The sequence below is a fragment of the Triplophysa dalaica genome, chromosome 1 (genome assembly GCF_015846415.1).
Source record: "Triplophysa dalaica isolate WHDGS20190420 chromosome 1, ASM1584641v1, whole genome shotgun sequence".
NCBI lineage: Eukaryota > Metazoa > Chordata > Actinopteri > Cypriniformes > Nemacheilidae > Triplophysa > Triplophysa dalaica.
The window spans coordinates 7,056,469-7,084,012 of record NC_079542.1 but is presented as its reverse complement, the minus strand read 5'-3'; the positions used below and the strand labels follow the sequence as shown (position 1 = coordinate 7,084,012).

The window sequence follows — 27,544 nt, the reverse complement described above, 5'->3', positions numbered from 1 at the left end:
TCCATGCTCAGTCAGTGTTGTCGGAAGTGACGCAGATTGATGTGAAGTCTCGCGAAAGTGCGAAGCGGCCATTTTTCCTCCATTGATTGCTGTTTGTGCTTACAGTCCAAGCATACAGAAAGTAACACAGATTAAACTGGATTACAAGTTATTAAACCCCCAAATTTGGCTTTGAAATCGACTGGTTTTGCCTAACACCCTCAGAATGGTCCCTCAAAGCGAATCGCAGTGCTCCTGTTGACAGCGGATCGCGGCTGTAGGATCAGATGGAAATGGTGCCCAGCGAAGAAAAGCAGCTTGTGCCCAAAGAGGTGAGATTTAGACTGTTGATCCTCCAACAAGTTGAAGCTCGACAATCACTGCTTATAAAGCACCTCTGTAAAACTTAACTGACGTTTAAATGTCGGCAACGAGAGGCTGGGAAAGTGCGCGTCATGACTGAGCTTAGCCGCTAGCAGCGGAATGCTAGCAGTAGCTCGGCTAACTATCAGTCAACAAGTCCTTTACACAAATCTGATATGTGAATAAGTATCTGAATTATGGTTGTTTATATAAGGGTGAAAGCAGAAAGCCTGTTGTCATTTTGCAGTATGACTGTTGACAGTTTTTTAAAGCTTGTAAACTGTCACGCAGGAGGTGCTGAAGTGTGCTCCGTAGTTTGTGTTAGCACAGATCACAGGCTGATTCAGATGTAATCCACATCGGATCGTTCATGTTCTCGGATGTGATTCGATTTAGCCTTAATGAATCAGATTTTTCTGCATTGTTTAAATAGTGCACGTGATTCGGCACAGATGCGAGTCGAGTGATATTTTAATACTTTAGTGACGTAAACATACCGTGATATTATGGATTTGATATCATGTAAAATAAAGAGCTGTAGGAATTAATTGAACGGTAGGGATCCCATTTTAAATAATATGAAAAGGGTTGTGGTGTCCTTTAAAATAATATATATATTAAAGTTACTAATGTGGTACCATGGCATCAGGTTGTAATACTAACCCTTGTTCAAGATTCAGAGTAAACAGAATTCAGATTTAAAACAACAAAATCGTTCTTGATAAATCCTGATAATGATTTGCAGAACCTCACCAAGAGCAAAGATAAGAGTGTGTGGTTGTCCTTGTTTTGGCCTGATTTTTATATATCCTTGAATAAGTTTTAAATATAATGACTACACATTGATCATCAAAGCAGTTTAATATTTTTGATAGTTAACGCCATACAAGTTAAATGTTATCAGGATTGTATTTTGATCCGTTTTTATACTCTGAAAGACCCTGAATAAGAATACGGTTCAAAGTTAAAGCGTCACTACGTAGGATTGGCCTCTTTGTCAGCATCTCAGTTTGTAATTGCTACTGCAGATGATGTTCGGAGGTTTTTTCTGAGTGAGTTGTGATTCGGCACTGCTCAACTCCGTGGATGAGTCTGATGTTTTTAGTCGTGGCCTGTGAGGATCTTCACTGCACATCAGTAGTGCATAATAAACGCAGATGACATAACACTAATAAAATAAAAACATAAATAGACCCAAATAGCGCAAATGGAGGATATGTTGCGCTGGGTCATTTCCATACCTGCTGTTTTGGCCAGTAGTCTCCAGTTTTGTTATCTCTCATGGAAACTCCCGTAATGCGAACAGGACAGAAAATGCACACGTCTTAAATGCTGACAAGTACGGTCATAAATCATTGTACATCATACAACTATATATAGAATACTATAGGAATTGCCTTGCCATCATATCCGGGATATAAGTCTGTAAATTTGAGTAAAATCACAGGCTTCATTTACCCATGCTAATTCGCGCCACATGAAGCACAGATGGAGGTAATTTCTAAATCACACGAGGTCCCCTGATAATACTTATCCGCTGCGAATATGGCTTAAATTACATTTATCATAATGAACATAACGAGAGAAAGAACAACCGATGGAACTGTACCCATCTGTATTAACACAACAAGGGAGCTACGGTTTTTGAGTAAACTATTGAAATATTGAAATGTCTTACCTGTTCAGAAGAAATAGAGTCATGCGTGCGTCCGTTTTAATCCTTTCAGATCAGAGAGAATTCACGCCATGTTTGAAATTCTTTGCCAATATTAATTCTTGTTTTCGCACAAGTCCAATCACATTTACTTTTTCTTTGTAAACTGTAATCAGTTTGTACTTTCTTATTTTCTGATGAATCTGATTATTTTCTGATTATTTTCTGAAAACTGATGAATCCCCAGATGTCAACTCTTCTTGCTGTATAAAAGTAAAAGTACCAAACGACGTCATAAATAATACTAAAAGTTGTATAAAATACTACCCGACAGTTGTGAGTAGTAGTACACGCTACAAATCGCCTGTCGCTCACAGCATCAACGCACTGGCTAGCACACGGATTCTCTTCGTTCTGTGTACGAATGTGACGAAATAACACATAGATGAAAGGCACCAAATAAGGAGCTCTGGGAAAGACGACCCGACCGGGCAAATTACAAACCATTATTTTAAGCTTTCCTTGGTGAACGCCGCAAGGGGAAGTGACACAGTTTTAATCACCGTTCTTTCATGTATTTGCTCAATAATTGGTTTCATAATTGGCAAATTTTCACTCAAAATAATTTACGGACTGCAACTTTAAACCAACCTATCCAACAGGGATCATGGAACACTTTGACCTGCAACTATGATTCTTTATCAATATATTTTGGATATATTTATAGTTTTAGGGAAGGATTAATCCACCCCAACACATATTAACAAAAATCTTTTTTGAGTGTAGTCTGAAATGAATGCGTTTTATCCTATTTGATCTTATAAATGGACTGCAGGATCAAAATGGCCTTTGATGGCTCATGTCAGTTACCTCATGAATCAGTCTCTTTTAAAGTGCGATTATCATCATCATGTTAGGACATCTTATATAAATGTGCATCATTGACGTGGAAATCATTGATTTCTCAGCACATAAAGTTTATAGCCCTTTGCTTTCTCTGGTGCCATCAGATTACATCTGAAGTGAACAGGGCATTTGTTTTGCAGATAGTGCTTATGGCATCGTTGCTGTGCCAATGGTCAAAGATGTTGACTGTTATCGCACAGGTTCATGGGATCACAGTCCTATAACTACGGTACCCTTGAGCAGAACACAACCAGCCACATATAACTGCAAGAACACTATATCTGCAGTTTGAGTACTGTAAATCACATTACATCAGTTTGTGGCTGCTGAACTAATGATGGGCTTACTATGCTGAGTTCACTTTGTTTTATTCAGCTTTGGATAGGCTGTCAGTAACCAGAATGTATCAATGTTGCGATAGCAACATTATACATCTTCTACTTAAGAATCTCAGTTAGGGCTGCAACAACTAATCGCATCAAATTCAAGACTCTGCTCTTGGCCTACAAGACCACCACTGGTTCGGCACCGCCTTATCTCACTCGCTTATGCAGACGTATGTACCCGCCAGATCCAAAGATAAACTTTGTTTATTCATAGTTTTAGATTATCGGTTTGAATGACACTTTTTAATGAAGTGTTTTGTTGAAGGGCTACAGAGTACAGTAGATTCTTTCAGCAGCCCGTCATAGGCCTAATATAGGCTATTCAAGAAGGGAGATGGATTCCACCAAGAGTTTTCATTTTGTGCATCCCTAGAATGGGCCAGAAGAGCATCTACCGCTTTCCAGTGCTTGATAAAAAAAGAATTAGTTAGCATTCTGGGGAACAGGAAGTAGCAGTGTAAAGGCTGCTAAATTGTAGTGTTGTGCTTTCCATTGGTTAAAATCAGCTAATGTGGATCTTCTATTATGATGCGTGGTTGTGGGGTCTGCTGGCTGTTTCAAAGGACCACCTGCTAACTGTAATTGAGTAGTATGACAGAAGGCTTGATGTTTGAGTCATACCCAGTAGGGTGAGGGGTATTTCACATTTGCATTAGGTAGGGATGCACCAATACCATTTTTTAAATTTACTCTTCGATACCGATACCTATAACTGATGCCTGTATAATGTACAATTATGTTTATATACCAGTATCTTACTGGTACATTTTTTTTCTTTTGTTTTTAGGTCTACTTAAATTTAAGTACTATTTTTAAATGAAGTTGAATTTTTTTATGATTACAATTTTACTGGCACATTTACTTCAGTTTGCTAAAGTAAACAATATTCTCTGTGGTCGAATAATAAAAAAAATCAAGGGGGGTGGTGTGGTAAAATGTTAGTGTATTATATCTTGTTCAAGTCAGCCGGACCTTTATTTTGACCAGATGCCACGAAGAGTTTTTGTTTAAGTTAACCGGACTTTTATTCTGACAGATTACCGCAAATGGTGTTTGTTTATGTGTTCATGTCCTTTTGCAGTGAAACGCTGACTCAAGCTTCACAAGCACAATTCATTTAGGTTTAATACAAGTAACCGCACCACTCTTTCTTTTTACACTCTTTTAGCTGTTAGAGCTGTTAGGAAATAATATATTTGCCAGATTTCTTGCCATTCCGTGTTGTACAGCAAATTCTGTTTTAATGCCTGGATTTCTTGATTCCGTCCGCGTTTTCCGCATTGCGGAAATCATAGGGTTCTATGTATGTCAAGTGAGGTATCGGTCATTGGTATCGGTGTGTCATTATGAGTACGAGTACACAAGCTTGGTATCGGGCCGACACAAACTAATTCGCGTATTTGTGATATTATCAAGTAATGTTAGTACTTTCATGACGTCACAAATTTATTAGCATATCTGTGACGTCATCATGTCGCGTTAGTGTTAGCACTATTTTTGACAAGAAAAGGTTGACAAAAGCAATTTTTTGGTTAAAAAAAAGGCTCGCAGCGTTTGGTTACAATGGCAGCTGAACGCCATGACTTCGCTCACGAAGGAAGCCCAGAGAAACATAGGCAGCGTAACGGAAGCCTATTTGAATTATATAGAGAGACCGTCTTTGCAATAACTAACCACATATTTAAAAACTACAATACTAATTTCTCGATAGAAATGCAATCAGTTGTTGAAAGTGAAAATTAAACTTACATTTGTACAAAACTATCCTCCAACGGGCGTTCAAGTCTGAACATTGCTGTATTTTACAATGGTATGCCATCAAAAGTCACTTTAACCACTGCTAAATTTCTGATTTATAAACGCAACATCTTCGGACAAAATCACAATACATTACATCTACATTAATGAGCGACTATATGCTGTTTGCTCTTTCTCGACAATGTGTTGATGTATTACAAATGCTTCTTTGATTTTAAGTCAAAGTCAGGAACGAGAGAAGCCGCGTAAGCGCTGTTTATCCACTAGTTGTTCGATCACATATACTGTCATTAGTACGTATGGATTGAAAGAATGTGACGCAAAATATACTTGGGCGTCCATAAATAAATATACCTGGGCAGGCCACCCAAGTAAATACATTGTAGGGGAAACGCTGCCATCATAAAGTTTATTCAAAGGATTGCAGACTTTAGCCCTGGGAGGCGCAGATAGATGGTTTGTTTGGGTAATGTTGCTGTCACAGCTTTGTACTACACTACTTTCTAGAAGAAAAGCAAGCCTGGTGACTTTCCTTTTTGACTTGAGTCTTAAAAATAGTTCTATACGAACAATACTTTGAATTCCCCTGAATAGAACTTTGCTTTGGGCCTTTGATTCAGTGCCTCTGATTGTGTTCAAAGGGACTGGAAATGCTAAGCAGGATCTAACTTCCCTGCGGTTCTCTCTCCTCTCCCCCCGTCAGCTGGCGTCCGTGTGCCAGGTGGGAATCTCAGTTCTGTGTGCCTTTTGATGTCACTCGGTTCCATCAACCAGCTCTTCGTTTTTCATGCCCCACAGGACCAGCAGTACATGAGGAAAATTAAGAGGCAGGACTCTATCCAATCTGGCAACCTAAGCATACCGATGTGTTGATCAGTCTGATCGTTTTACTTCTGTTGTCTTATAATACATAAGTGGATTTTGGTGCAGGCCTGATCTAGCAAAGTCACATTTTGTATAGATGTATACATAAATATGTATTTAAAAATGTGCATTAGGATAATGCTACATAGGGACTTATTGGGAATATTTTGAACAAGTGTATGATGATTACAAGGATTAGAAAATATTTGATGTAGTCCTACAATGAAAAATACTTGTTGCTCTAGTAGAGTTCAATGCGAGCACCTGACAATATTATCCCTGGTAAAAATATCCTCTAATCTCATATTAACCCTTCTCGTGTGGACAGCCGTGTCTTAGACTTTTACACTGTTATCTCTGAAGCTTTTTTTTAAAAGATCTACAGCGTTCCCATGTGTATTAACCTGAGATATCAGACCTCAGAACTGGTGTTGATGGTCACCGTTGACTTGGTTTTCAACTGTGTTTTGTTGTTTTCTCATCAGGGTATTTTTTGGAGTTGCAGGAAGAGTATTTTTGATGAGATGCAGAGGAGGTTCACACAGGTAGCTGTGTGTCTATTGCACGTGTGTATTTGCAGCATGCTGCTTTGTTTGACACTAACAACCCAATGAGATTGTGTGAGATCATTGAGATCTCATCAACCAGTGAGATGACAAGAATTGGGACATGGGTATTTGAATCCATGATGTGAAAAAGAAAGTCTTGAAAAGATTCCTTTCCTTAAACGTGGTTAAGGTTGACATTTTACTTTGATAATGTGACACTTTTATTCATTAAAAGTCTTTACAAAGGTCTTCTGAAGTGAATCGATGCGTTTGATTAAGAGAAATATCCATATTGACAAAGCTATTAGCTATAATGTCTAACATCCGCTGCAGGCAAACGAGAGGCTTTTTTTTTCAGCAACTGAAGGCGTTTTGTAAGTTCCTTTGACGAACACAGCATTTTCCGTTTTCAGCCAATAGAAACACTCCCTTTCTGGGCGAGAGCATCCGTCAACATAATTTAGCGGAAAACCAAGCCTCTCGTTCGCCTGCAACTATAGCCGGTTCCATAGCTGGAAACCTGCACCTGAAGTTAACTTCCGGTCTGTGTTTAGTTATCAGTCTGGCTATTGGCTAGATTTTTGAAACAGTAAAAAAAAAAAGAGTAATCTCATTTTGGAGCCAAACTCTTCAAATAATGTTTGTGTTTTGGGCGGGTATAGCAGTCCGGATTTATGTCTGTTTAGCTAAGACACATTTATGTGGCAAAGTGCCTTCTTATTAATACTGCCTGGTGGAAAACAAATGAAACACTCTTCCAGAGGCGTTATCTCTGCATTCCCGGGACATCGGTGCCATCTGAAAGGGTGTTTTCTGCGGCGGTTCTAACTGTCCACAGGCTCCAAACCGTTCCCACAACATGTAAACATGTTAGTTACTTTGCCGGTTCTTCTGTGTTTTCGTTTTGTAATAATTTGTTATTATTTACTATGTTTATTTTATGCTTTGGAACTTGTTCACTAAAATTCACAATTATTCTTTAAACTGAATCTCTGTAGTTGTAGTTAGCCTCCTTGCTGTGAAGGGCCTTAACTTGTGTGTTGCATTTCTGTCATCATGCATGGAACTTTTCAACCTTACACACTTAAGCAGTGCTCAAATCGACAGTCTGATTCAGATCTTGTCAATAGAGCTAACTGTGAGTGTGTGTGCATTACAGATTGAAAGTGCTGCTGAGGAGCCGAGAGTGTTGTGTATCGTACAAGACACCACCAATGCCAAGACAGTCAATGAGAGGCTGACGCTCAACCTGCCCGCCTCCACCACCGTCAGCAAACTGTACGAGGATGTGGCTCAAAAAGCTGGATATGTGAATGGGACTTTTTGCATGGTTTGGGCCAGCGGCATCAATACGGTGAGAGTTTTCTGCATACTTGCAATGCCCTTTTCAATCTGTCTGTAATGTGTCCAGATATTTAATTTCTTAATCGAGGTCGGATTCTTATTAGATTATTGTTACTGTAATGCAACAACTGTATTTCATGGTTTAGTATGTAGTGGTCAGATTGTGGATGGTGTCATGTCAAGGTTTTACAGCATTGCTGTAGAGATGTGATTAGAGTTCTAGGGATGCACTGAAATGTAAATTTTGGCTGATAACGATAACTGATATATTGGCCGATATACAGTATCTAAATATTAATATAAAATTCCCCAAGACTGAAACAAAAGGCAAAAAGTGCTTTTATTTTAAAACATTGACTGCAGAAAAAAGATTAACCATTTGTTCTCTTTTTTTCCCCTGAATTCATGTACCAAGCCTACTTTACGATTCCTTAATCTTCAAACTTTTCTGGTATTTTTTATAAAAAACAAATTATAGATGTTCTTCCAGAGCAACCCAGAAAAATTTTCTTAATAGCCACATCTATCCACGTCTAACATCACATCCAACAATATGCTTTTGTTCCTATAATTTACACATTCATAAATAGTGTATCTACATACTCTACCTAAATCAACAATGTTTTGCTAATAACTGTTAAGTGAATGATCATGCCAGAAAGACAGTACTGTACTTCATCTGTGAGCAGCATGCTGCTGAAGAAGTTTAAACAGAGGAAATCATTTATGATTTATCGGCCGATTCGGCCATAACATATCGGCCTAAATTTATATAACATTAAAAATGACCATATATAGGCCGATACCGATATGGCCGATAATTTACCGTGCATCCCTAGTTCTATCATATATGTGGCTGTGTGTTAATCCCAGCGCTGACCCAGAGCACAGAGGATGTAACTCTGAGTAGGTCAGTGGATTAAAGCCTCCCACACCACTGCCTCCTCCGACAAAAATTGGCACGTCCCAACTTGTGTGTAAATTGGCTGGTACATGACGTCACAAAGGTATCACAGAATCCTCCTTTGATGTGTAGGTGATCTACAATACAACAGCTTTATTACTTTTTAAAATATATATATATTGTTTCGAAATCCTGTCCCTTATTCTGGTGTTCCCCATGGTTTCCTTCATTCCTCATTATATCTCTTGTATTGTTTTATCTCTTTTCCTGCACCCACAGGCACCTTTGGACCAGGCCGATGAGACATCCCTGGTTTTGTCTGGTTTTGAGGCAGGAAAGAGGAACTTCCTGCAGCTTACGGATAAGGATGGTGACCAGCCTCAGATAGCTTCAGTGAGTTAATATGAGATGTTTAATGGGTTAAAAGCACCAGTGAATCTCTTGCTCGTATTTTTTATTTGTTCTGTATGAGGTTTTTCTATTTTAATAAAGATAAGACGCACTAAAAGATACTGTTGTCTTTTGCAGGATGAATCAGGCACAGCAGACAGCAGTGGTCTTGATGACAGCTCTCAGGACCGCTTTATCGGACCCTTGCCGCGCGATGGTACTCTGGGCTGCAGCAGTGACTACAGCAGCCCCAGTTATTCATACTCATCCATACTCAACAAATCAGACACAGGTAGTGTACTTTCACATGTTTTTAGGGAAGTGCATAAAGGTTATTTTTGCCACCCGCTTCATTTCTCCTCTGTTCTCTTTTTTCCAGGTTATGTTGGTTTGGTCAACCAAGCGATGACCTGTTACCTAAACAGCCTTCTACAGACCTTGTTCATGACCCCTGAGTTCAGGAACACACTCTTTAAGTAAGCAATCTGCATCCTGTGTTTGATCGGCCTGTACTCTGTAGGTTTAATAATTAAGCAATATAACTTTCCCTCGAAATCAGAATGCCTTCGGTTACATTGATATCATTGTTGGGGCGTCCTTCCTGAATGCATGTGTCAGATTATGTGTAAAATGCATCTTGATGAAACACTGATTTACTGTAACACTGTTTTTGCACCAGATGGGAGTTTGAGGAATCTGAGGAGGATCCGGTCACCAGCATCCCATACCAACTCCAGAGGCTGTTTGTGCTCCTGCAAACCAGTAAGAAACGCGCCATTGAGACCACAGATGTAACGCGCAGCTTCGGCTGGGACAGCAGTGAGGGTATGACGACCTCACATATGTTTCACTTAAACCTGTAGTCAACCAAAAATAAACGTTTTAGATGAAAGAACTTTCTACTTAGCCCACATCCACATGACGCCAGAGCTTTCTCTATCTGATCTTTTTTTCCTTTTCATGGTGTCATAAAAAATATCTACGTACAGACGAAACCCCTGAAACCGACTCAAAACAACGTAGTTTACAATCCCAAATCAGTATGAGGCACTGTAATTCTGCCCCAGAGATACACATTAAAACGAAAATGTGGCGTTTTCAGATTTATCCACTCTTGCACACAGTAAAAAAAATGTGGTTTCAGGCTCCAAAACACCGGATCCTTCTGGACGAAGCGCTGATACGATACAAGATCTTTGCGTATAAAGCAAAAAGCGTCTCTTGGGGGATGACCTCTTAGGAATGAGAAGATTTGATGAATGTTCAACTTAAAGCACCCAAGAGTGTCTGTGAGAATGTGCTGCTCAAGGATCTTATTTCATTGCTCAGACAGGTTTATGCGATAAAACAAACTGATGTTTACGCTACATGCTGTTATCTTGCATAAACAGAAAAGGGTGTAGGTGCATGTTACAGGTAAAGATGTAGGTACACCACAATTGTACATAGGGAGTAGGGACGTTAGAATAAGGAAATATAATTTTAGGGTGATCTCTTCCTTTAATTTCCCTTTGGAAACCTGCATTAGTGCTGCATTAGATGGCTGGAGGTCCTTGATCACTCTGAAACTCTTTACCGTGTGTGTTTCAGCCTGGCAGCAACATGACGTTCAGGAGCTTTGCAGAGTCATGTTTGATGCGCTAGAGCAAAAGTGGAAAGAGACTGAGCAGGTATGTGATGCAAGCCCTTCGCCCTCAGCATGTTACACTAAACCACAGCTAATTGGTTTCTTGGACAAGGGGAAAAATAAGTATAAACTAAAAAAATGGAATGCATGTGCCATATATTTACATTTTCTCAAAACCTATGGTAAAAAGCTTTAAATACCAATCATCCTAACTGTATTTTTGATGATAGTTGCATTTTGTGCATGTGCACACGCAGCAGTGTTTTCATATGGTCTTGTTTGTTTTTCCAGGCTGACCTGATAAACCAGCTTTACCAGGGAAAGCTGAAGGACTATGTGCGCTGTTTGGAATGTGGGTATGAGAGCTGGAGAATCGACACGTACCTGGACATCCCACTGGTCATCAGGCCCTTCGGGGCCACCCAGGCTTTTGGAAGTGTGGTGCGTCCAGCGCTCATTATGACCTTTTTTAGCTATTTATTAAGACTGTACAAATTTGGCTATGCTGAAAGGTAAAATACTATGCAACATGGTCCAGTTGCAACCAAAAAATCTCTTTGTTTACTATATCTTTATGTGGAGCAGCCTTTTGGACCAATACGATTTACTGTGTGATGCTACCAAAATAAGCACTTTCTTCAAGGTCCATTGTGTTATTTTTGGGATGACCATTGACAGAAATGCAATATGATATACATAACTGTGTTCAGATGTGTATAAAGACCTTACATAAGAAAGCGTTATGTTTCTATTACCTTAGAATGAGCTATTTCTATCTACATACACCGCGGGTCCCCTTGCATGGAATTCACCATGTTGTTTCTACAGTAGCCCTAAACAGACAAACTGCTCTACAGAGCCTGTTTCGTAAATACGTTATTTCCTTCGGCAAAGAAGTGTAAACGTTACGACATCTTACTTCTGTGTCAACCCCCATAGTGCTTTGAAAGGGAGCGGTGGAGTTAGCCGTTGGTTGCAATCTGTGATCTCACCGCTAGATTTCATATAGTTGTCTTGAAATTATTGTCTCACACCTAGGAAAACAGCCCAATTTTGAAAACATCCTCACTGTTGAGTCTAGTCATGTGACCGTCAGCTACTTTCTCTGTAATTTAATTACTATTGTTTATCAAGAATCAAATCACATGTTAACATACATCACTCTTCAACACAAATCATTCTTTAGCGACCGAGCCTCATTGAACATTTATCAGACTTATATCTGTCCTCATTGTGTCAAACAGGAAGAGGCTTTGCAGGCCTTCATCCAGCCTGAGACTCTGGACGGGCCAAATCAGTACTTCTGTGAGAGATGCAAGAAGAAATGCGATGCCCGCAAGGTGAGAGAACTAGATCCAGAGGGGTGATCAGGAAGCTCCGTATCACATTTTTGTCGCTTATGCAATATTGTTTTGTCTCCAGGGCCTGAGATTCCTTCATTTTCCATACCTGCTGACTCTGCAGCTCAAACGCTTCGACTTCGATTACACCACTATGCACCGTATTAAACTCAACGACCGCATGACCTTCCCAGAGGAGCTGGACATGAGTCCCTTCATTGACGTAGAGGATGAGGTGAGAAACGGCTTCATGCTGGCTCATATCCACAATGAGCAGAACGATTGAAATTCGCAGCACATTACAAATATGTTTAGCGCACAGTGGATGGCAGCTTTAACCTTCACAAATATATGATGGTATGACCGAAGTGGTTAACTGTGTTCTTGACCGCGTTCAAAAATAGTTTCTTGATTGATGGAACTACTGAGCACATTGGACTCATTTTTTGTACAAGTTCTTCATACTGTCCAGTTGGTAATGGGTGAGCCGAGACAGATGGTAATACCAGGGTCTATCTTTCATTTTCTCTTTCCTCAGAAATCACCTCAGACAGAAAGCTGTACTGATAGTGGGGCAGAGAATGAAGGAAGCTGCCACAGTGACCAGATGAGCAATGATTTCTCCACAGATGATGCTGTCGATGAGGGCATTTGTCTGGATAACGCCAGCAGCACGGAGCGAGTGCTAAAACCAAAGGTTTCATCACATTCTGTCTAAAGTCTTGTATTGCAGTGATGACAAAGAAATTGAATGGATTTTTTTGTTTTATAATAGAGCTCATTGACCTTTGAACTCTTCTCGGTCATGGTGCATTCTGGGAGCGCTGCAGGTGGACACTACTATGCCTGCATCAAGTCTTTCAGCGACAGCCAGTGGTACAGCTTCAATGACCAGCACGTCAGCAAGGTCAGCTAGCTAGTTTATCTTAAAGGAACAGCACACAAAAATTCATCAGAGCTTTTTTGTTGAGAAACGCATAATAATAATATTAATAAACACCATACAGTCACTATTTCTTGTTTAAAGCCCAGTAAAGATATTTGAATAAAAGTTTTTTTAATTCTATTATTATAATACATTTTCACGCTCCTTTTTGGAACTAAAACAATTCAGTCTGTTGCATGTGTTTGAACGTGAGGTTTGATAGCGTTGTGTTTTGTGGCATTTCCATCATGTATGCTCCAGATCACCCAGGACGACATCCGGAAGACATACGGCGGGTCCTCAGGGAGCAGAGGCTATTACTCTAGTGCCTTTGCCAGGTGCGTGAAGCCTTCTAGTCTGGCAATTGTGACCTCTGTTACATTCTGATGTGAACCCTGTAATGAAGAGAATGTTTGTCAATGTTTTTAACAGCTCTACAAATGCATACATGCTCATGTACAGACTGAAAGATCCCTCCAGGAATGCAAGTAAGGGAATTGATGAAGTTTTAATGTTGTTGTTTAAATTAAACGTTTTAATTTCCTTTCCCATCTCTGTTATCAGTGTCTCATGCACTGCCTGTATTTCTGACATGTTTGAATTTTCAATGGTGTTTTGCAGAATTCCTGGATGTGGAGGACTTTCCGGAACACATAAAGAGACTAGTACATCGAGAGAAAGAATCTGAGGAGCAGGAGAAGAGACAGAGGGAGATCGATCGCAACACATGCAAGGTAAAGTGTCTGTCTGCTCGAGGGTTTATTACTGTAAATGCACAGAGTTCCAAATCCTGGTTAGCTGCCTAACTAGACAGCAGCATTGAGCATCCCCTAAAGGCTTTACTAAACAGTAGGTTAATTATTTAAAATTGGAGGCAGCCTAGGGAAATTTTACAATATTTCTCTTCTATTGAGTATCAAGGAAATGTATATATACTTGTCTGAATGATGTGTGTTAGTGAGCATTTCAAAGCACCTTACCAGTTCATGAGGTTTGGGACGCTTCATATGTAGATGGTGCAGCAATACTTGAATTCTCCATATTCTTACATCAGATCAAGCTCTTCTGCATGCATCCAGTGAAGATGATGATGATGGAGAACAAGCTAGAGGTTCACAAAGACAAAACTCTCAGAGAAGCAACAGACATGGCCTACAAGGTGAGTAGAGCCTGTGCTAAATTATACCTTATAACTCAATGACGGAGCATTGCATTAGCAGTGCAAAGGTCATAGGTCTCATTTAATAAATAGTTGCATAAATGTTAATTACTACATTTGACCTCAAAGTTTCAACCAAATGTAAATACTATATGCTGCATTTGCTTAAAGGCAGGGTTTCCGATTTCATTTCCGAATAACGCTTGTTTAGACAAAGTCGTGCCAAGTACCAAAACAACCTTGTAGCCAATCATTATTAAGGTGCATAGTGCACAGGATGCACATTAGTCGAGCCTAGCGCTGGCGAAAGATGGGGGTAGGGGTGTGTCTGTTTTGGTGATTTGAACACTAACAAGGGCTATGAGAAATCGCACACCCCGCCTTTAACAAAACGAAGAACCAGCATGACAGATGCACGATACATTATCTCCCTTAAAGTTAACCCACAAAAGAAAATTCTGACATTATTTACTCACTTTCTTGTCATTTCAACATTTCAATTTAGGTCTTTCATTCTTCCGCAAAACACAAAAGAAGATATTTTTAAGAAACTTTGTTACCGAACAACACTGGCCCCCATTCACTTCTATTGTATGGGCACAAAACCAATGCAAGTGAATAGGGCCCAGTTAACAACATTCTTCAAAAATGTCTTCTTTTGTGTTCTGCGGAAGAAAGTAAGTCATTAAGGTTTGAAATGACAAGAGGGTGGGTTTCTGGCGAACTATCACTTTAATATATCACTAATTCGATTAAACTGTATCACTAGTCTGTATCCTTGTGTTTGTCTGTGTGTAATATTCACATATATTTGTAGCTGATGGATGTTGAAGGAGTGGTTCTGCTGGACTGCTGTCGACTGGTAAAGTACGACGAGTTTCACGAGTATCTGGAACGTTCATATGAGGGCGAAGATGACATGGCCATGGGTCTGCTGCTCGGCGGGGTCAAATCTTCATACATGTTTGACCTGCTGCTGGAGATCCGCAGACCTGATCAAAAGTTTCAGACCTACAAACCTGGAGGTTACAAATTTACTAGTTGCACTTTCTTAGCTAACGTCCCTGATCTGGTTGGACTATTGTGTCAAACCGCTGTCTCTGTGTTGGTGTACATTACAGAAGTAATGGTGAAGGTTCACGTGGTGGATCTAAAGAGCGAGACCATTGCTGCCCCAGTCAGTGTGAGAGCTTATCTTAACCAGAGCATTACTGAGTTTAAACAACTCATCGCACAGGTGCAGATTCTTCCATCTCATTTCTCCTTAGTTTTTACCAGTCCATAGATGTTCCCTATCTGACATTTTCTTCTCATACTTGTGTGTTTTCTCAGGCCACGGGGCTTTGTGCAGAAACGATGCGTGTTGTCTTGGAACGCTGCTATAATGACCTTCGGCTTCTTTACGTGCCCAACAAGACTCTGAAAGCAGAGGGTTTCTTCAGAAGCAACAAGGTTAAACACAACACTCAGCACAATGCCCTTTTTCCCAAACCCTAGTAAACTGCATTGTGTTCTGTCTACATAGACAGCTAACTTCTAAGACAGCACATTTCTAAAATTTGAATTTTATTTCTCTTCATAGGCAGAAACTCTGTTAGCGGTCAGACAAATAACGTTCTTATCTTTAATCCCAATGATTATTAAAGGGATGCTTCACCCAATAATAAAAAATCTTTCATCATTTATTTACCCACATGTCATCCAAATACTGAATGACTTACTTTCTTCTGCAAAACACAAAAGAAGATATTTTGAAGTACGTTGGTAACCAAACAACATTGACCCCCATTGACTTTCATTGTATGGAGACAAAACCACTGACAAAATTCTCAACATATCTTCTTATTTGTTACACAAAAGGAGTAGTCATTTAGGGGTTTTGATCAATATATGAAAAGTTTTTGAAAAAAAATAAAACTGAGTAATCTTATTTTAGAACCAAACTCTTCATATTTTTTGGTGAACTTTCACTTTAAGGTTCTTCAGCGGCAATTATTTTATTCATTCTATTTCTGTTTAACGTCCTCAGGTATTCGTGGAGAGCTCCGACTCGACAGATCACCAGGCCGCTTTTACAGAATCTCTTTTGTGGAAGCTCCTGGATCGTCACGGAAACACAATCAGACTGTTTGTCTCCCTGCCTGAACAGTCCCCAGGCTCCTTGGCCAATAGAACTAGTTGCCCCAAGGCTAGCGCTGAAACTGAGGACTCGATTGATGGAGCTAAGGGCAGCCAGAAGCCAGTGGAGGCCATTCTTGAAGAAAGCACAGAGAAACTAAAGAACCTTTCATTGCAGCAGCAGACCTCCAGCCCCAGTGACAGCCAGAAGAGCTCAGAACACAGCGACTTTGAGCTCATCGACTCACCAGCACAAGAGTCGGAGGCCCCCTCGCAGCCCCCTCAGCTCGAGAACTGCGCACGGGGGGTTCCCGACTCCGAGAACCAGTTCCCCTCGGAGGAGCGCTCGGATTCGGACGTCAACAACGACCGCAGCACCAGCTCGGTGGACAGTGACATCCTGAGCTCCAGCCATAGCAGCGACACGCTGTGTAACGCAGACAGCGGCCCGTTGCCCCTGGCGAACGGTCTTGACTCGCACAGCATCACAAGCAGTCGCCGCTCAAAAGCACACGAGGGGAAAAAGGAAACGTGGGACACTGCCGAGGAGGATTCGGGAACGGACAGCGAGTACGACGAGAACGGCAAGAGCAAAGCTGAGGCGCAGTACATGTTCTTCAAAGCTGAGCCGTACTCGCAAGAGGAAGGTTCCGGAGACGGACAAAAATGTAAAGATTCGTTAAAATTCTATTTATTCATTTTAGTTTGTACACATTACTGTATGTATAACATATATAAAATGTACAAATGTTGATAGTAACTGTTGCTAATGTGCTGAATTGACTTGTGTTGCAGGTTTGCTTGTCCACGTCGATAAGAGAATCACATTGGCCGCGTTCAAACAGAATCTAGAGCCGTACGTCGGCGTCCCTTCCACTCAGTTTAAGGTCTTCCGGGTTTATGCCAACAACCAGGAGTTTGAGAGCGTGCGGCTGAACGAGACTCTCTCTACTTTCTCTGATGAAAACAAGGTGAGTTTCTTACTATCTTAGAACAGCACCATAATGGTTAAATTGATATTGTAAAAAATGTTGCTGGTTCAGATCACAATCCGACTAGGACGAGCACTGAAGAAAGGAGAATACAGGGTGAAGGTCTACCAGCTGCTAGTCAATGAACCAGAGGTGAGCTTGTGTGCACGTGTGGATAGTCCTTATTCTTCAGTTTGCCGTGTCATTCTTGTGTTTTAATGTTTTTGTTTGTTGTGTTGTTTTGACAGCCCTGTAAGTTTCTTCTGGACACTGTGTTTGCTAAGGGCATGACTGTTCGACAGTCTAAAGAGGAGTTACTGCCTCAACTCAAAGACCAGTGCAAACTGGAGCTCAGTATAGACCGGTGAGACACACTTACTCACACACGACCATTCTGCTTTACTTGAGGGAAACTGGCAGAACTTGTCAAGGCAATGTCTAGAAACAAATTCGCCTCAAAATCTAAAATAAAAAGTAAAGAGTGAATATTGCAATTGATATTGTTTGCATTGCGATATTGTTAAAAAATAAATTATATATTATAGTCATTTGTTGGTTCCAATATTTAACACCCGATTTTCGAACATGCAATCGGCAATGATGAAGTCTGATATAACAAACTGATAGTTTATTAACTAGGTTAAGACAGAGAAGCGTATCATGTTGGTTGCATAGTCAGTGTTTTCTGGGAAAAAAATATTAATAAATACAATACCAGTCAACATTTTTGGACACTTGAGTGAAATGTTCTCGTTGTATAAAAAACTTTTGATCTGAAATTGTATGCTTAAATGTTTAGCATTTAAATTTGTTTAGCAGACAAAAAAACAATTTTGCAAGCAAACTAACATTTTATAAAAAATATTTTTTGAAATGTTTGAATAGTGAAGAAAGAGCAGCCAATAAGAGCACAGAATATATGGGATACTGTTTAAAAAGCAACTAAGGGTGAGACCCTAAGAAGCTGCTTGATAAAATGACAAGAAAACATTTCTTCAAATTCTAGTCAAAATGTGACTACACTGAAGATGATAAAATAAAACACGTTTTAATTTATTTTTCAACTTAATTCCCACAGTTCCCCTTGTCAGACACAGTTCATTATTATTCTGAAATCTGGAAAAATATGTGACTCAAGAGAGTACGTGTCCAAAAACGTTTGACCGGCGGTGTATAGTTTGTTATTTATCGATATCCCGTTAAGTAGATCAAATCCAACTTCATCAAAAATAATTTGATATCATTATAAACTAGCTAATATACCTTTAATGCATCTGTTTTGATGACAAAATTAAAGGAGGTTGAGCAAGGAAAAGCAAAATCTGTATCAGTCTCAGACTCAATAAATCCTATCGGTGCATCCCTAGTTTTCATTATTCCAAGGTGAGAAAATACAATATAAAAACGTAAATTTTACAAGTAGATGAGGAGGTTATATATCATAGGTGTATTATTTTAAATACATTTAGCTTGTTTCATTTATACTGATTTGAGAAAAAGAATTTGGCATGCACCCTCTGTGTACGCTGCAGTCAAATCTCGGTTCTACATAACAGCAACTGCCCCTTAAAATACTTTGACCAACACATGATTAACACCTCTGAATACTAACAAGATATATGTTGCTTTATGTGTCACAGGTTTAGACTCAGGAAGAAGACTTGGAAGAACCCAGGCACAGTGTTCCTGGATTACCATGTGTACGAGGAGGACATCAACATCTCTAGTAACTGGGAGGTGTTCCTGGAAGTCCTCGAAGGTAAAAATTGTACTCGTACTGTTTTTTTATGTTGAAGGAATGTTCTGTGTTTAGATTTGGACAACTCTGGTGCATCTGCAGCTTTAGATTTATGGACAAGATTGGATGGTTGCCCATATCCAAGAGTTCATTGATTTCTTGCTGTTGTAGAACCCGAGCGGATGAAGTCCATGTCCCAACTGGCGGTTCTGACACGTCGCTGGTGTCCCTCCCAAATGAAACTCGAACCCTTTCGGGAGGTGGTGTTGGAGAGCAGCAGTGTGGATGAACTTAAAGAAAAGGTATTTGAACATCGACAGGGGGATAGAAGAGGTTTTTCTATACACTTGAGGGTTAATGACTTGTTCTTGCTCCTCAGCTAAGTGAATTGAGCGGAATCTGTCTTGAAAACCTGGAGTTCGCAAAGGTACGTCGTCTTTATAATGTTTGTTTAATCTGAAACACTGTTGTCCTTTGTTTGCCAGATCACCGTTTCTCATTTCTCTGACAGGGTAGAGGAACTTTTCCTTGTGACATATCAGTGCTGGAGATCCATCAGGATTTGGATTGGAATCCTAAAGTCTCAACCCTCAATGTCTGGCCTCTTTATATCTGTGACGATGGCGCTGTGATCTTCTACAGGTGCTTTGTCTTTCCAAACCTTTTGCATGTTTTAGAAAAACAATAAAGGAGATGTTGAGAGTGAGTTTAAGGGCCTTTAAACCCATATTTGGCAAGTCTATTGAATTCATTGATAGGCTTTGTTTGAGGAACAGATCGAAATTTAAAGGAATAGTGTACCCGAAAATTTAAATTCTGTCATCATTAATTCACCCTCTTGTCATTTCAAACCTGTATGAGTTTAGAACACAGAAGAAGATAGTTTAAAAAATTTTGATAACTGGCGCCCATTTACTTGCATTGGTTTCGTGTCCATACAATGGAAGTGAATGGGAACGCTGTTCAGTTACCAACTTTCTTAAAAATATCTTATTTTGTGTTCTGCTGAAGAAAATAAGTCACATAGGTTTGAAATGACAAGAGGGTGCGTAAATGATGACAAAATTTTTGGGTGAACTATTCCGAAGTCATCATTTCCTGAAAGAAATAAGACTTATATTCTGAGCATTTTTTCTTAAAGATCTACACTAAAAGACATACACTATGGACATAAACAAAACTTTTTTTACTGCCCCACAGGGACAACACAGAGGAGCTAATGGAGCTTTCCGAGGACGAGCGCAATGAATTAATGAAGAAGGAGAGCAGCCGCCTGCTAAAGACGGGCCATCGGGTCAGCTACTCCCCCCGCAAAGAAAAGGCCCTCAAAATCTACCTGGACGGAGGGCCTTCCAAAGACCCTGGACAGGACTGAGCGGGTGGAAAACACTCCTTCCCCATTTTCTATCTGCCCGCTGCAGTATAGCGCTGCCTCGCCAGGAACCCTGGCGGTTGGGCCCACGTTGAATCAACGTCACCAGTGCTGTCCGGCTGACGCGCTCTCTCTCTTTTTGAGCTCCAGAGCGCCTAACGTGGCTCAGAGTACAATTGTGCACCATAGTTTATCTTACTGTACAGTTTAAAGGGAAGTGCAAAAGCTATTTCAAATCTAATATCATTCAGAAGAATCAATTTAATAATATAAAGATGGGTGCATTTGTAGAGAAAACAGAGGGGGTGTTTTGGGAGATACTTTGTGATCCTCTCAGTCTTTCACCTGTTTTCGCCCTCAGTGCTCCATCTATGTTGATTTTCATCCCCTCGTTCTGCTGTCTCTACATGACTCACTTTTATCATTTTCAGATGTAATTGCGTCTGCAGAGTTCTCATGTTCTTCATCATCCAGATTCTACTGAGCGTTGTAATATACCCACCCACCTCCAAACGTCCCAAAGACCCTAGGGGTGACAGCACTGCTCATCTTCCATTTCGTAGAGCTCTTCGACCGACTCCAGTCGTAAATATGATACTATCACTTGAAGTATTTGGGTATGATGGTCTCACTTTAAAAGGATGGGATATCTCTCGTTTTGTTTATTTAACACATAGTTGTGAATTAAATGCTTTTCTGGCTGACGAGGTTCAATTCTTGCCGTTTTTGTTTGGGTATGGGTGTGGCTATCTAATTCACCAGCCCACTGACTGCTTAAGCCCCTCACGTTTCGTTTCCTTCACTAGACTTCCTGCTCGGGCTACTGACGTTGGTACATATAAATTTGCGAGCCTTTAAATGATGGGAAACGTGAATCAAGTAGAGCGCTGCATTCACCCGCTTTGTTTTTGCTGTTTTTCTTGTAAATTATTTCACTACATACTGATGTTGTGAGTGACTTTTAATGGCACGTGTTTTAATTTTTTTGACCTGTACTCGGCTTTCTTTTTCCATTTAGAAATGTCTCATCCTGTGTTTTATTTTGTTTTCTGTAAACACGGCCTGTTTGAGTTCAGATGTGGCATAGGTGTGTGCGCGTGCGCATGCATGTATGGGAATGCTTTTCGCTGCGGTTTTCACGTAGCTGGAAGGCAGAGGGTGTGAAAGCCCCACCGCAGGAGTTCCAGCTTCCCTCCCTGGTGCCGCAGAGCACAGGCTCCTGGGCTCCAATGATGCCACAAGCTGTTCACAGTAGACATGCCAATACTGATAAAAAGAGCAACAATCTCTGTCTTCCTATCTCCAGGTTGACATCACATATTTAGGGGGGGGGGGATGCTGTTTTCATTCATATTCATGGGTCATATCGGATTTATTTTGCTTTAGTGTTCAATTAAAACTCAAATGATTAAAGGCTTTGTAAAGTAGTTGTCATTGAAGCATGAAGAAATTATGATATATGGTATATTTAAAAACTATTTGTATTTAAGAATAAACTGACAAATTTGTGCTTAAAGGAGCAGTTTCCCAACGATGACACAATTTCTGTCATCATTTACTCAACCTCAAATTTTTCTAAGTCTGAATACATTTCATTGTTCTAATGAACATACATACAAATATTTGGAAGAATTTTAGTAACCAAACAGTTCATGGCCACTATTGACTACCATAAATAAAAATTGCTTACACATTTCTTTGTTCTGTTGAACACAAAAATATGATATTTTGAAGAACATCGAAAAGCTCTTTTTGACTACCATTGTAATTTTTCCTTCTAGTCAATGGATTGGCTGAACTGTTTGGTGATGAGCATTCTTCCAAATATCTCTCTCTGTTTTTATCCAAACAAAGATATTCATACAGATTTGGAACAACTCTAGGATAAGAGACTCAGTGGTTAGAGCATGGCGCTAGCAACCCCAAGGTCATGGGTTCGATCCCAGGGTATTGCACAGCGTCAGAAACAAATGTACAATGCAATGAAGTTGCTTTGGATAAAACATCTGCCAGATGCATAAAAATGTATATGTGAGTAAATGATGACAGATATTTTTTTACAAAAATATTTCTCAGGGTTGAGTGAATGGTCATGAAAAACAAATTCTGGCTGTTTTGGGGTATACTATCTTACCTAAGAGCGTCTCGGAATACAAATAAAATACTTGCAATTTGACTGCTTATAAATGACTTAAACTGAACAGTGCATAATGTAATATATAAAAAATAAGAATAACAACGTTTTTCACATTTTATTTTCTGGGGGGTTTGGGTTTAAATGCCCTGTAAGATTACATGACAGCTATATTCTTGCATATGTATATTGATTTAACTAAATGCATCCAAGATGAAGTGAATTCCATTATAATCCACTCGTACATTATGACCCGCCAAATATACAGTCCTTTGGCATTAGCAGTCTACTGTATTCTTCGTAAATGTTTATTTTCAATGCTCAGAATCCACAGCGGATTGCAACACTTAAGGCCTTCTGCTCTTCCTTCTGCAGCATTTCTTTATTTCGCTCAAAGCTGTATTGAGTCGGTTTGGATGATTATGGTAGAGCGTCCTGCAAAGCTTTTGAGAGCAATAATGAAGCATACATGTTTGTCAGAAGCTCTTTCATCTCAGGCTGATTCTCACTAGATAACATAGTCGACCTCAGAGTAAAGCATGTCGGTGAGATCCTCATCGCTGAAGTTCTGAGATTTCAGGCACAAAGCACCTCGCCTTAAAAAAGAGAGTTAAAGACCACAATCATTGAAGTGAGAATAACATCAGGCTGATTGACACATCAATTATATCGAGAATTCAGTCCGATTAAGGGTTGAATTCAAGTAGAGTAAACGCTGTATACCTACTACAATTTAAAGGTTTATGGTCACTTAATCCATGTTTTAGAATAATGGTCAACTTGTCAAAGCTATTGAATAACACAAATGTGATTGATATGTTATTAAGAAAATCAACATTCTAATATAGTTTTGCATTACTATTAGACACTTATTTAAAGTTATTTACAAAAGTGCTGAAATACAACATTTAAACAATTGTTATAGATATACATGCGGGAGGAGAGGTATAAAGAGCATCAAGTGTTCACAAAAAAGGATGTTCAAAGAAATATTGAAAGTGAGTAAATAGGGATGTTAGTTTGCTTTTAAGAGTGATTGTGGCATCCCCAAAGTTGTCACCCATCTAGTAGTTACATATTCTATGTTTATACAAGCTTCATGAGGGAGCCTATCACCCCGAGATGCTTTTTAAATAGTCTTTAAGGACTTCCCATTAACTCTGGGCTCTTTATGGCTGCTTTTTATTTTATTCCTCTTCCATATTTTATATAGGCCTAAAAGCACAATTATATCTTCTGAGCGTGTGCGGTGTGTGCACATATTTGGATGGGAACAAAAGTTTGCAGTACATGTACATATTATTGAAAGTGTACAGCCTGGTAGAGAGTCAGTTGTGAATGTACCCTTGATGTTGGCACTGCAGGTCTCCAGCACAAGGGCAGTGTTTTTGAGGACCATCCACCTCCATATCCTGTGACAGAAGATCCATCAGGTGATTGGCTGTAATGATGCAGCGCTCACGCGCTATTGGCTTAGAACTGCACACGGGGGATAGCAGGGCTAATATAAAATTGAGAATGAGTCAATTGTTAATTACAGGACAAGTTAGCAGTTCGCATTTTGCACCACAAAAATTCTCTATTTCCTAACTGAATTAAATTGGATTTATGTATTTTAAATGTGGTGGTACCCTTATGGACGGCACAGCAGAATTCCTCTTTACAGTCACTCTGATATTTACAGGCGGTGCCTGCCTCTCCCTTTGTGCTGTTTTGTGTGCACTGACCCCATACGCACAACTGTTCTGCACAACATTCTTCATCTTTGGAACATGTCTGAAGAGGATACAGTATATTCAGTGGCAATAACAGCTATTGTAAATATTTTACAGGTTTGTTAGTTCAACAAATTCAGCGTGTTTATGAATCAAATAAATCATTAATTCAAAGTTTTTCCTACAGTGAAACATCTACAGAGGATGCTGCTACCTGCATTTTGGGTAAGCTTTGCAAAAATGAAAGATTTTAGAGTAGGATCTAATATTAAGCGGTAAAATTAATGATCACATTAAGTACAGAGTCATCCTGTAATTTGAATGGTTGTTAGTGAGTTGCTATGTGGTTGCTAGAGTATTAACTACTGGCCATAAACTAGTCTCAGCATTAAGCTAAGCATAATGAAGCATAAAAGTAGAAAAATACGAAAAATAGGTCATGTGTGTTTAACGTGGTAAATAATATATTTGATTTATTTGATATTATTGACACATTGTTTTCTTATTTTTCACAGAAATACAGAAAGTTGTCTTTCTAAACATTGACTTCAATCTTTGACATGCCTTTGCTCAGTCAATATTTAAAGACATCAAGGTTATTCTCACAGAATGTTCTTAACGTTACATAAAGGTATTTAATTCTCCTCGCATGGAATTCACTGTGTAGTTTGTATAGTAGTCCTAAACAGACAAAATGCTCGACCGAGCGTGTTTCGTAAATACAGTATGTTACCCCCTTCAACAAAGAAGCGAAAACGTGATGATATCTAAGCGCCGTGTCCGCCGCCATAGTGCTTTGAAAGGGAGGGGTGGAGTGAGCCGTTGGTTGAAATATGCAACCTCACCACTAGATGCCGCTAAATTTCATACACTGGACTTTTAAGATTAGTTGTTTGTTCAAAGCCTTTGTTAGCATTAATGCACTGTTTTAGTGCACGAACATAGAGAAACGGATCTGTTACATGCCATTGTTTCAAACAAAACAGTATGTAGCAATCTGTGCACTTTATGAAGGTAAAATTGTTTGAGAGAATCACATTCCAAGTTCTGCAATGCAGTCAAAATGCAGGCTCGGTTGCATCATATTGTTGGCAAGCCACATGGTTTGGTGCTATATTTAGCACTGCGTTTAGAAGTAAACTGAATGGAAATATTGACTAGCCTGAATACTGCCATTGACATTTGGAGGTTAAGTGTACTGTACATGGTGGCATGCAGAGTCAGTGAAATTTGAAGCTTCTTACCGCATCAAGCTGTTTGCAGGGAAGACACTTTGACCTCTGCGTTTCATACAGACAGAACTGGCCATTCTCGCAGTCTTCCTCTATGCCACACTCCTGAAATAACAATTTCAACAAACCCCCAAGCTTTTCTCCACTACAAATATTTTTTTATTAAACAAGAAGCATGACTTGAGTCAAACCTGCTGCCACATTGTCAGGGGGTCGCTATGTGGTTGCTTAAGAGCTCTTGTTGGTTTTTAGAATGTTGCAGGTGTTTCCTTTCTTTTTCAAGTACAAAAAACATCTACAAGATGTTTATATATGTAATTAAAACCATTTTGTTTAGTTAAAAAATAAGCTACTCAAGCTACACTATGTGATTCGATGTACGAACAATTGGAAAGCAGCAGTATTAAAATGAACCTTCAACCAGAAAGATGTGGAGGAGATCAGATTTTATAAATTTTTACTTTACAAGGTAAAAACCTAATTTCACAGGAAAACATTTTACGAGGAGCCTCCAAATGCAATGCAAATTTCATACACAAATATAGTGGGATGTACGTTTCAAAAATATATAATGTTCCCAATAGGCCCCCCTCTCTCACTTGTGAGTTAAAACAACATTGAGATGATTTGGGGAGGTTTTAGGACTGTTTTATCGTCTCACAAGATATGTCTATACTAACAGTGGCAGTCAACCACGGCTCAATTTAAAATATAGGACAAAAAGCTTATTATCCTGTAATTCCAAAGCAAACATTACATGTTCTTCCTTCTTTCATCCCTACTGTATTTATTTAACATTACAATAGAATGTGTAAGAACGAGTCACAGGTACTGTAGATGATATATAAAAATGTTGTTGAAAGTCAAAGAGTGTGATACACTTGATGGGTTGCTTAGTTTACAGTGTAAAGAATGAAAGACAGGTAGCTTACATAATCAATGTTGTTTGTTTTATTGCTGTACAGTGTCCCTTTGGAAATGGTCATCTCATCAGTTGCGTTATCTTTCATCTGGAAGCACAAACACAGAAATGCATTGACCTCAGACTCTTATAGACCAATGATATTCACGTTATCCTGCAACTTAGATTTCATAGAAAACAAAAAAATTGGGAAAATATATTAATTTGGATATTAATAAATGATCTATTTTTGTGATTTGTGAGTGTATGTGATAACTAAAAAAATAAGGAAAATTTCTCTTGTGTATCATGACAAAATCACAATGGAATGATGGTCTCGGATCCGTCCCACCTTATTGGTCGTCTCAGCAGAATAAGAGGATTGATTTCCAGCAGAGATTTCTATACTACTTTCGTTTTGGAGGTTTGAGGAGATGTTATGTTGATAGCTTCCTGACTTTGCCGCCTCATTGTCCATCTGAGAAACAAAAAGAGAGAAATCAGCATCTCTTATTGTGAAACTCACAAACCTGCTCTGAAAAAACAGACAGTCAAAGTTATCTACTAAATCTGACCTATTTACTTTCATTATTGTGACCTATTTTTTCTATGGGGTTCTTACACCTTCGCCCAGTTAATTTTCAAGCAGTGGTTAAAATTTCTTTGAATGACATTTCAAAATAGATTAGCCAATAATTAATAATTATAAAAAAGCGCAATGATTTAGTTTTTATTGGAACAAATCATTTATTCACATGTTAAAATATATTGAGATTATTTGACTGTATTTAAAATCTGTATTAAGAGGCAAATAGATCATGTTTAGGTTTTATATGCTATGTTGCAAATTCAAATTAAGAAAATATTAAGCAATAACCTAGCCCAGACCTTATAATGAGGTGGTTTTATTAAAACCAAGCGCTATTAGTTAGAATAAAAGTTCCGAACAACAAGGCTTTAGTGGGTTATATAAAAACCAGAATACCTGATGCACTGCGTCCTCCAATTTCTGCTGCGTGTCCTCCATCACTTCTTCCACCTCTTTAAAGATATCGTTCTGCCTCATCTGTTCTCTGAACATATTTGTCTCCATATTCGTAATGATGTCCATTTCTGTTTTGGAGGTTTCGGGGATAATTCCGTTAACGTTTCCCAAACACAGACAAAACGCTAGCAGAAACATGTTTGTTGTGCTGCTGATGCTGGATGAAGGCGG

The 27,544-nt window shown here is 39.3% G+C and overlaps 2 protein-coding genes across 2 annotated transcripts; one reads left to right on the top strand and one right to left on the bottom strand.

Annotated features, from left to right (window-relative positions):
- The first annotated feature begins 39 nt into the window (after positions 1–39).
- Positions 40–21,759, top strand: usp47 (ubiquitin specific peptidase 47). The gene is made up of 28 exons (XM_056745923.1): positions 40–311; positions 7,618–7,812; positions 8,986–9,099; positions 9,235–9,388; positions 9,476–9,572; positions 9,776–9,921; positions 10,687–10,766; positions 11,015–11,164; positions 11,968–12,063; positions 12,146–12,298; positions 12,602–12,760; positions 12,839–12,970; positions 13,250–13,326; positions 13,421–13,476; positions 13,610–13,722; positions 14,043–14,147; positions 14,965–15,172; positions 15,269–15,384; positions 15,480–15,599; positions 16,177–16,933; positions 17,061–17,236; positions 17,309–17,389; positions 17,485–17,600; positions 18,877–18,995; positions 19,146–19,276; positions 19,354–19,401; positions 19,486–19,616; positions 20,175–21,759. The coding sequence occupies exons 1-28, from the start codon at positions 267–269 to the stop codon at positions 20,347–20,349; spliced, it is 4,050 nt and encodes a 1,349-aa protein (XP_056601901.1). The 5' UTR covers positions 40–266; the 3' UTR covers positions 20,350–21,759.
- An 824-nt stretch (positions 21,760–22,583) lies between these two features.
- dkk3a (dickkopf WNT signaling pathway inhibitor 3a) lies at positions 22,584–27,544 on the bottom strand. The gene is made up of 7 exons (XM_056745936.1): positions 27,314–27,544; positions 26,681–26,806; positions 26,360–26,437; positions 25,440–25,532; positions 24,112–24,256; positions 23,825–23,981; positions 22,584–23,076 (listed from the first exon to the last, which is right to left on the bottom strand). Exons 1-7 carry the CDS (start codon positions 27,509–27,511, stop codon positions 22,989–22,991), a joined length of 885 nt encoding a protein of 294 aa, XP_056601914.1. The 5' UTR covers positions 27,512–27,544; the 3' UTR covers positions 22,584–22,988.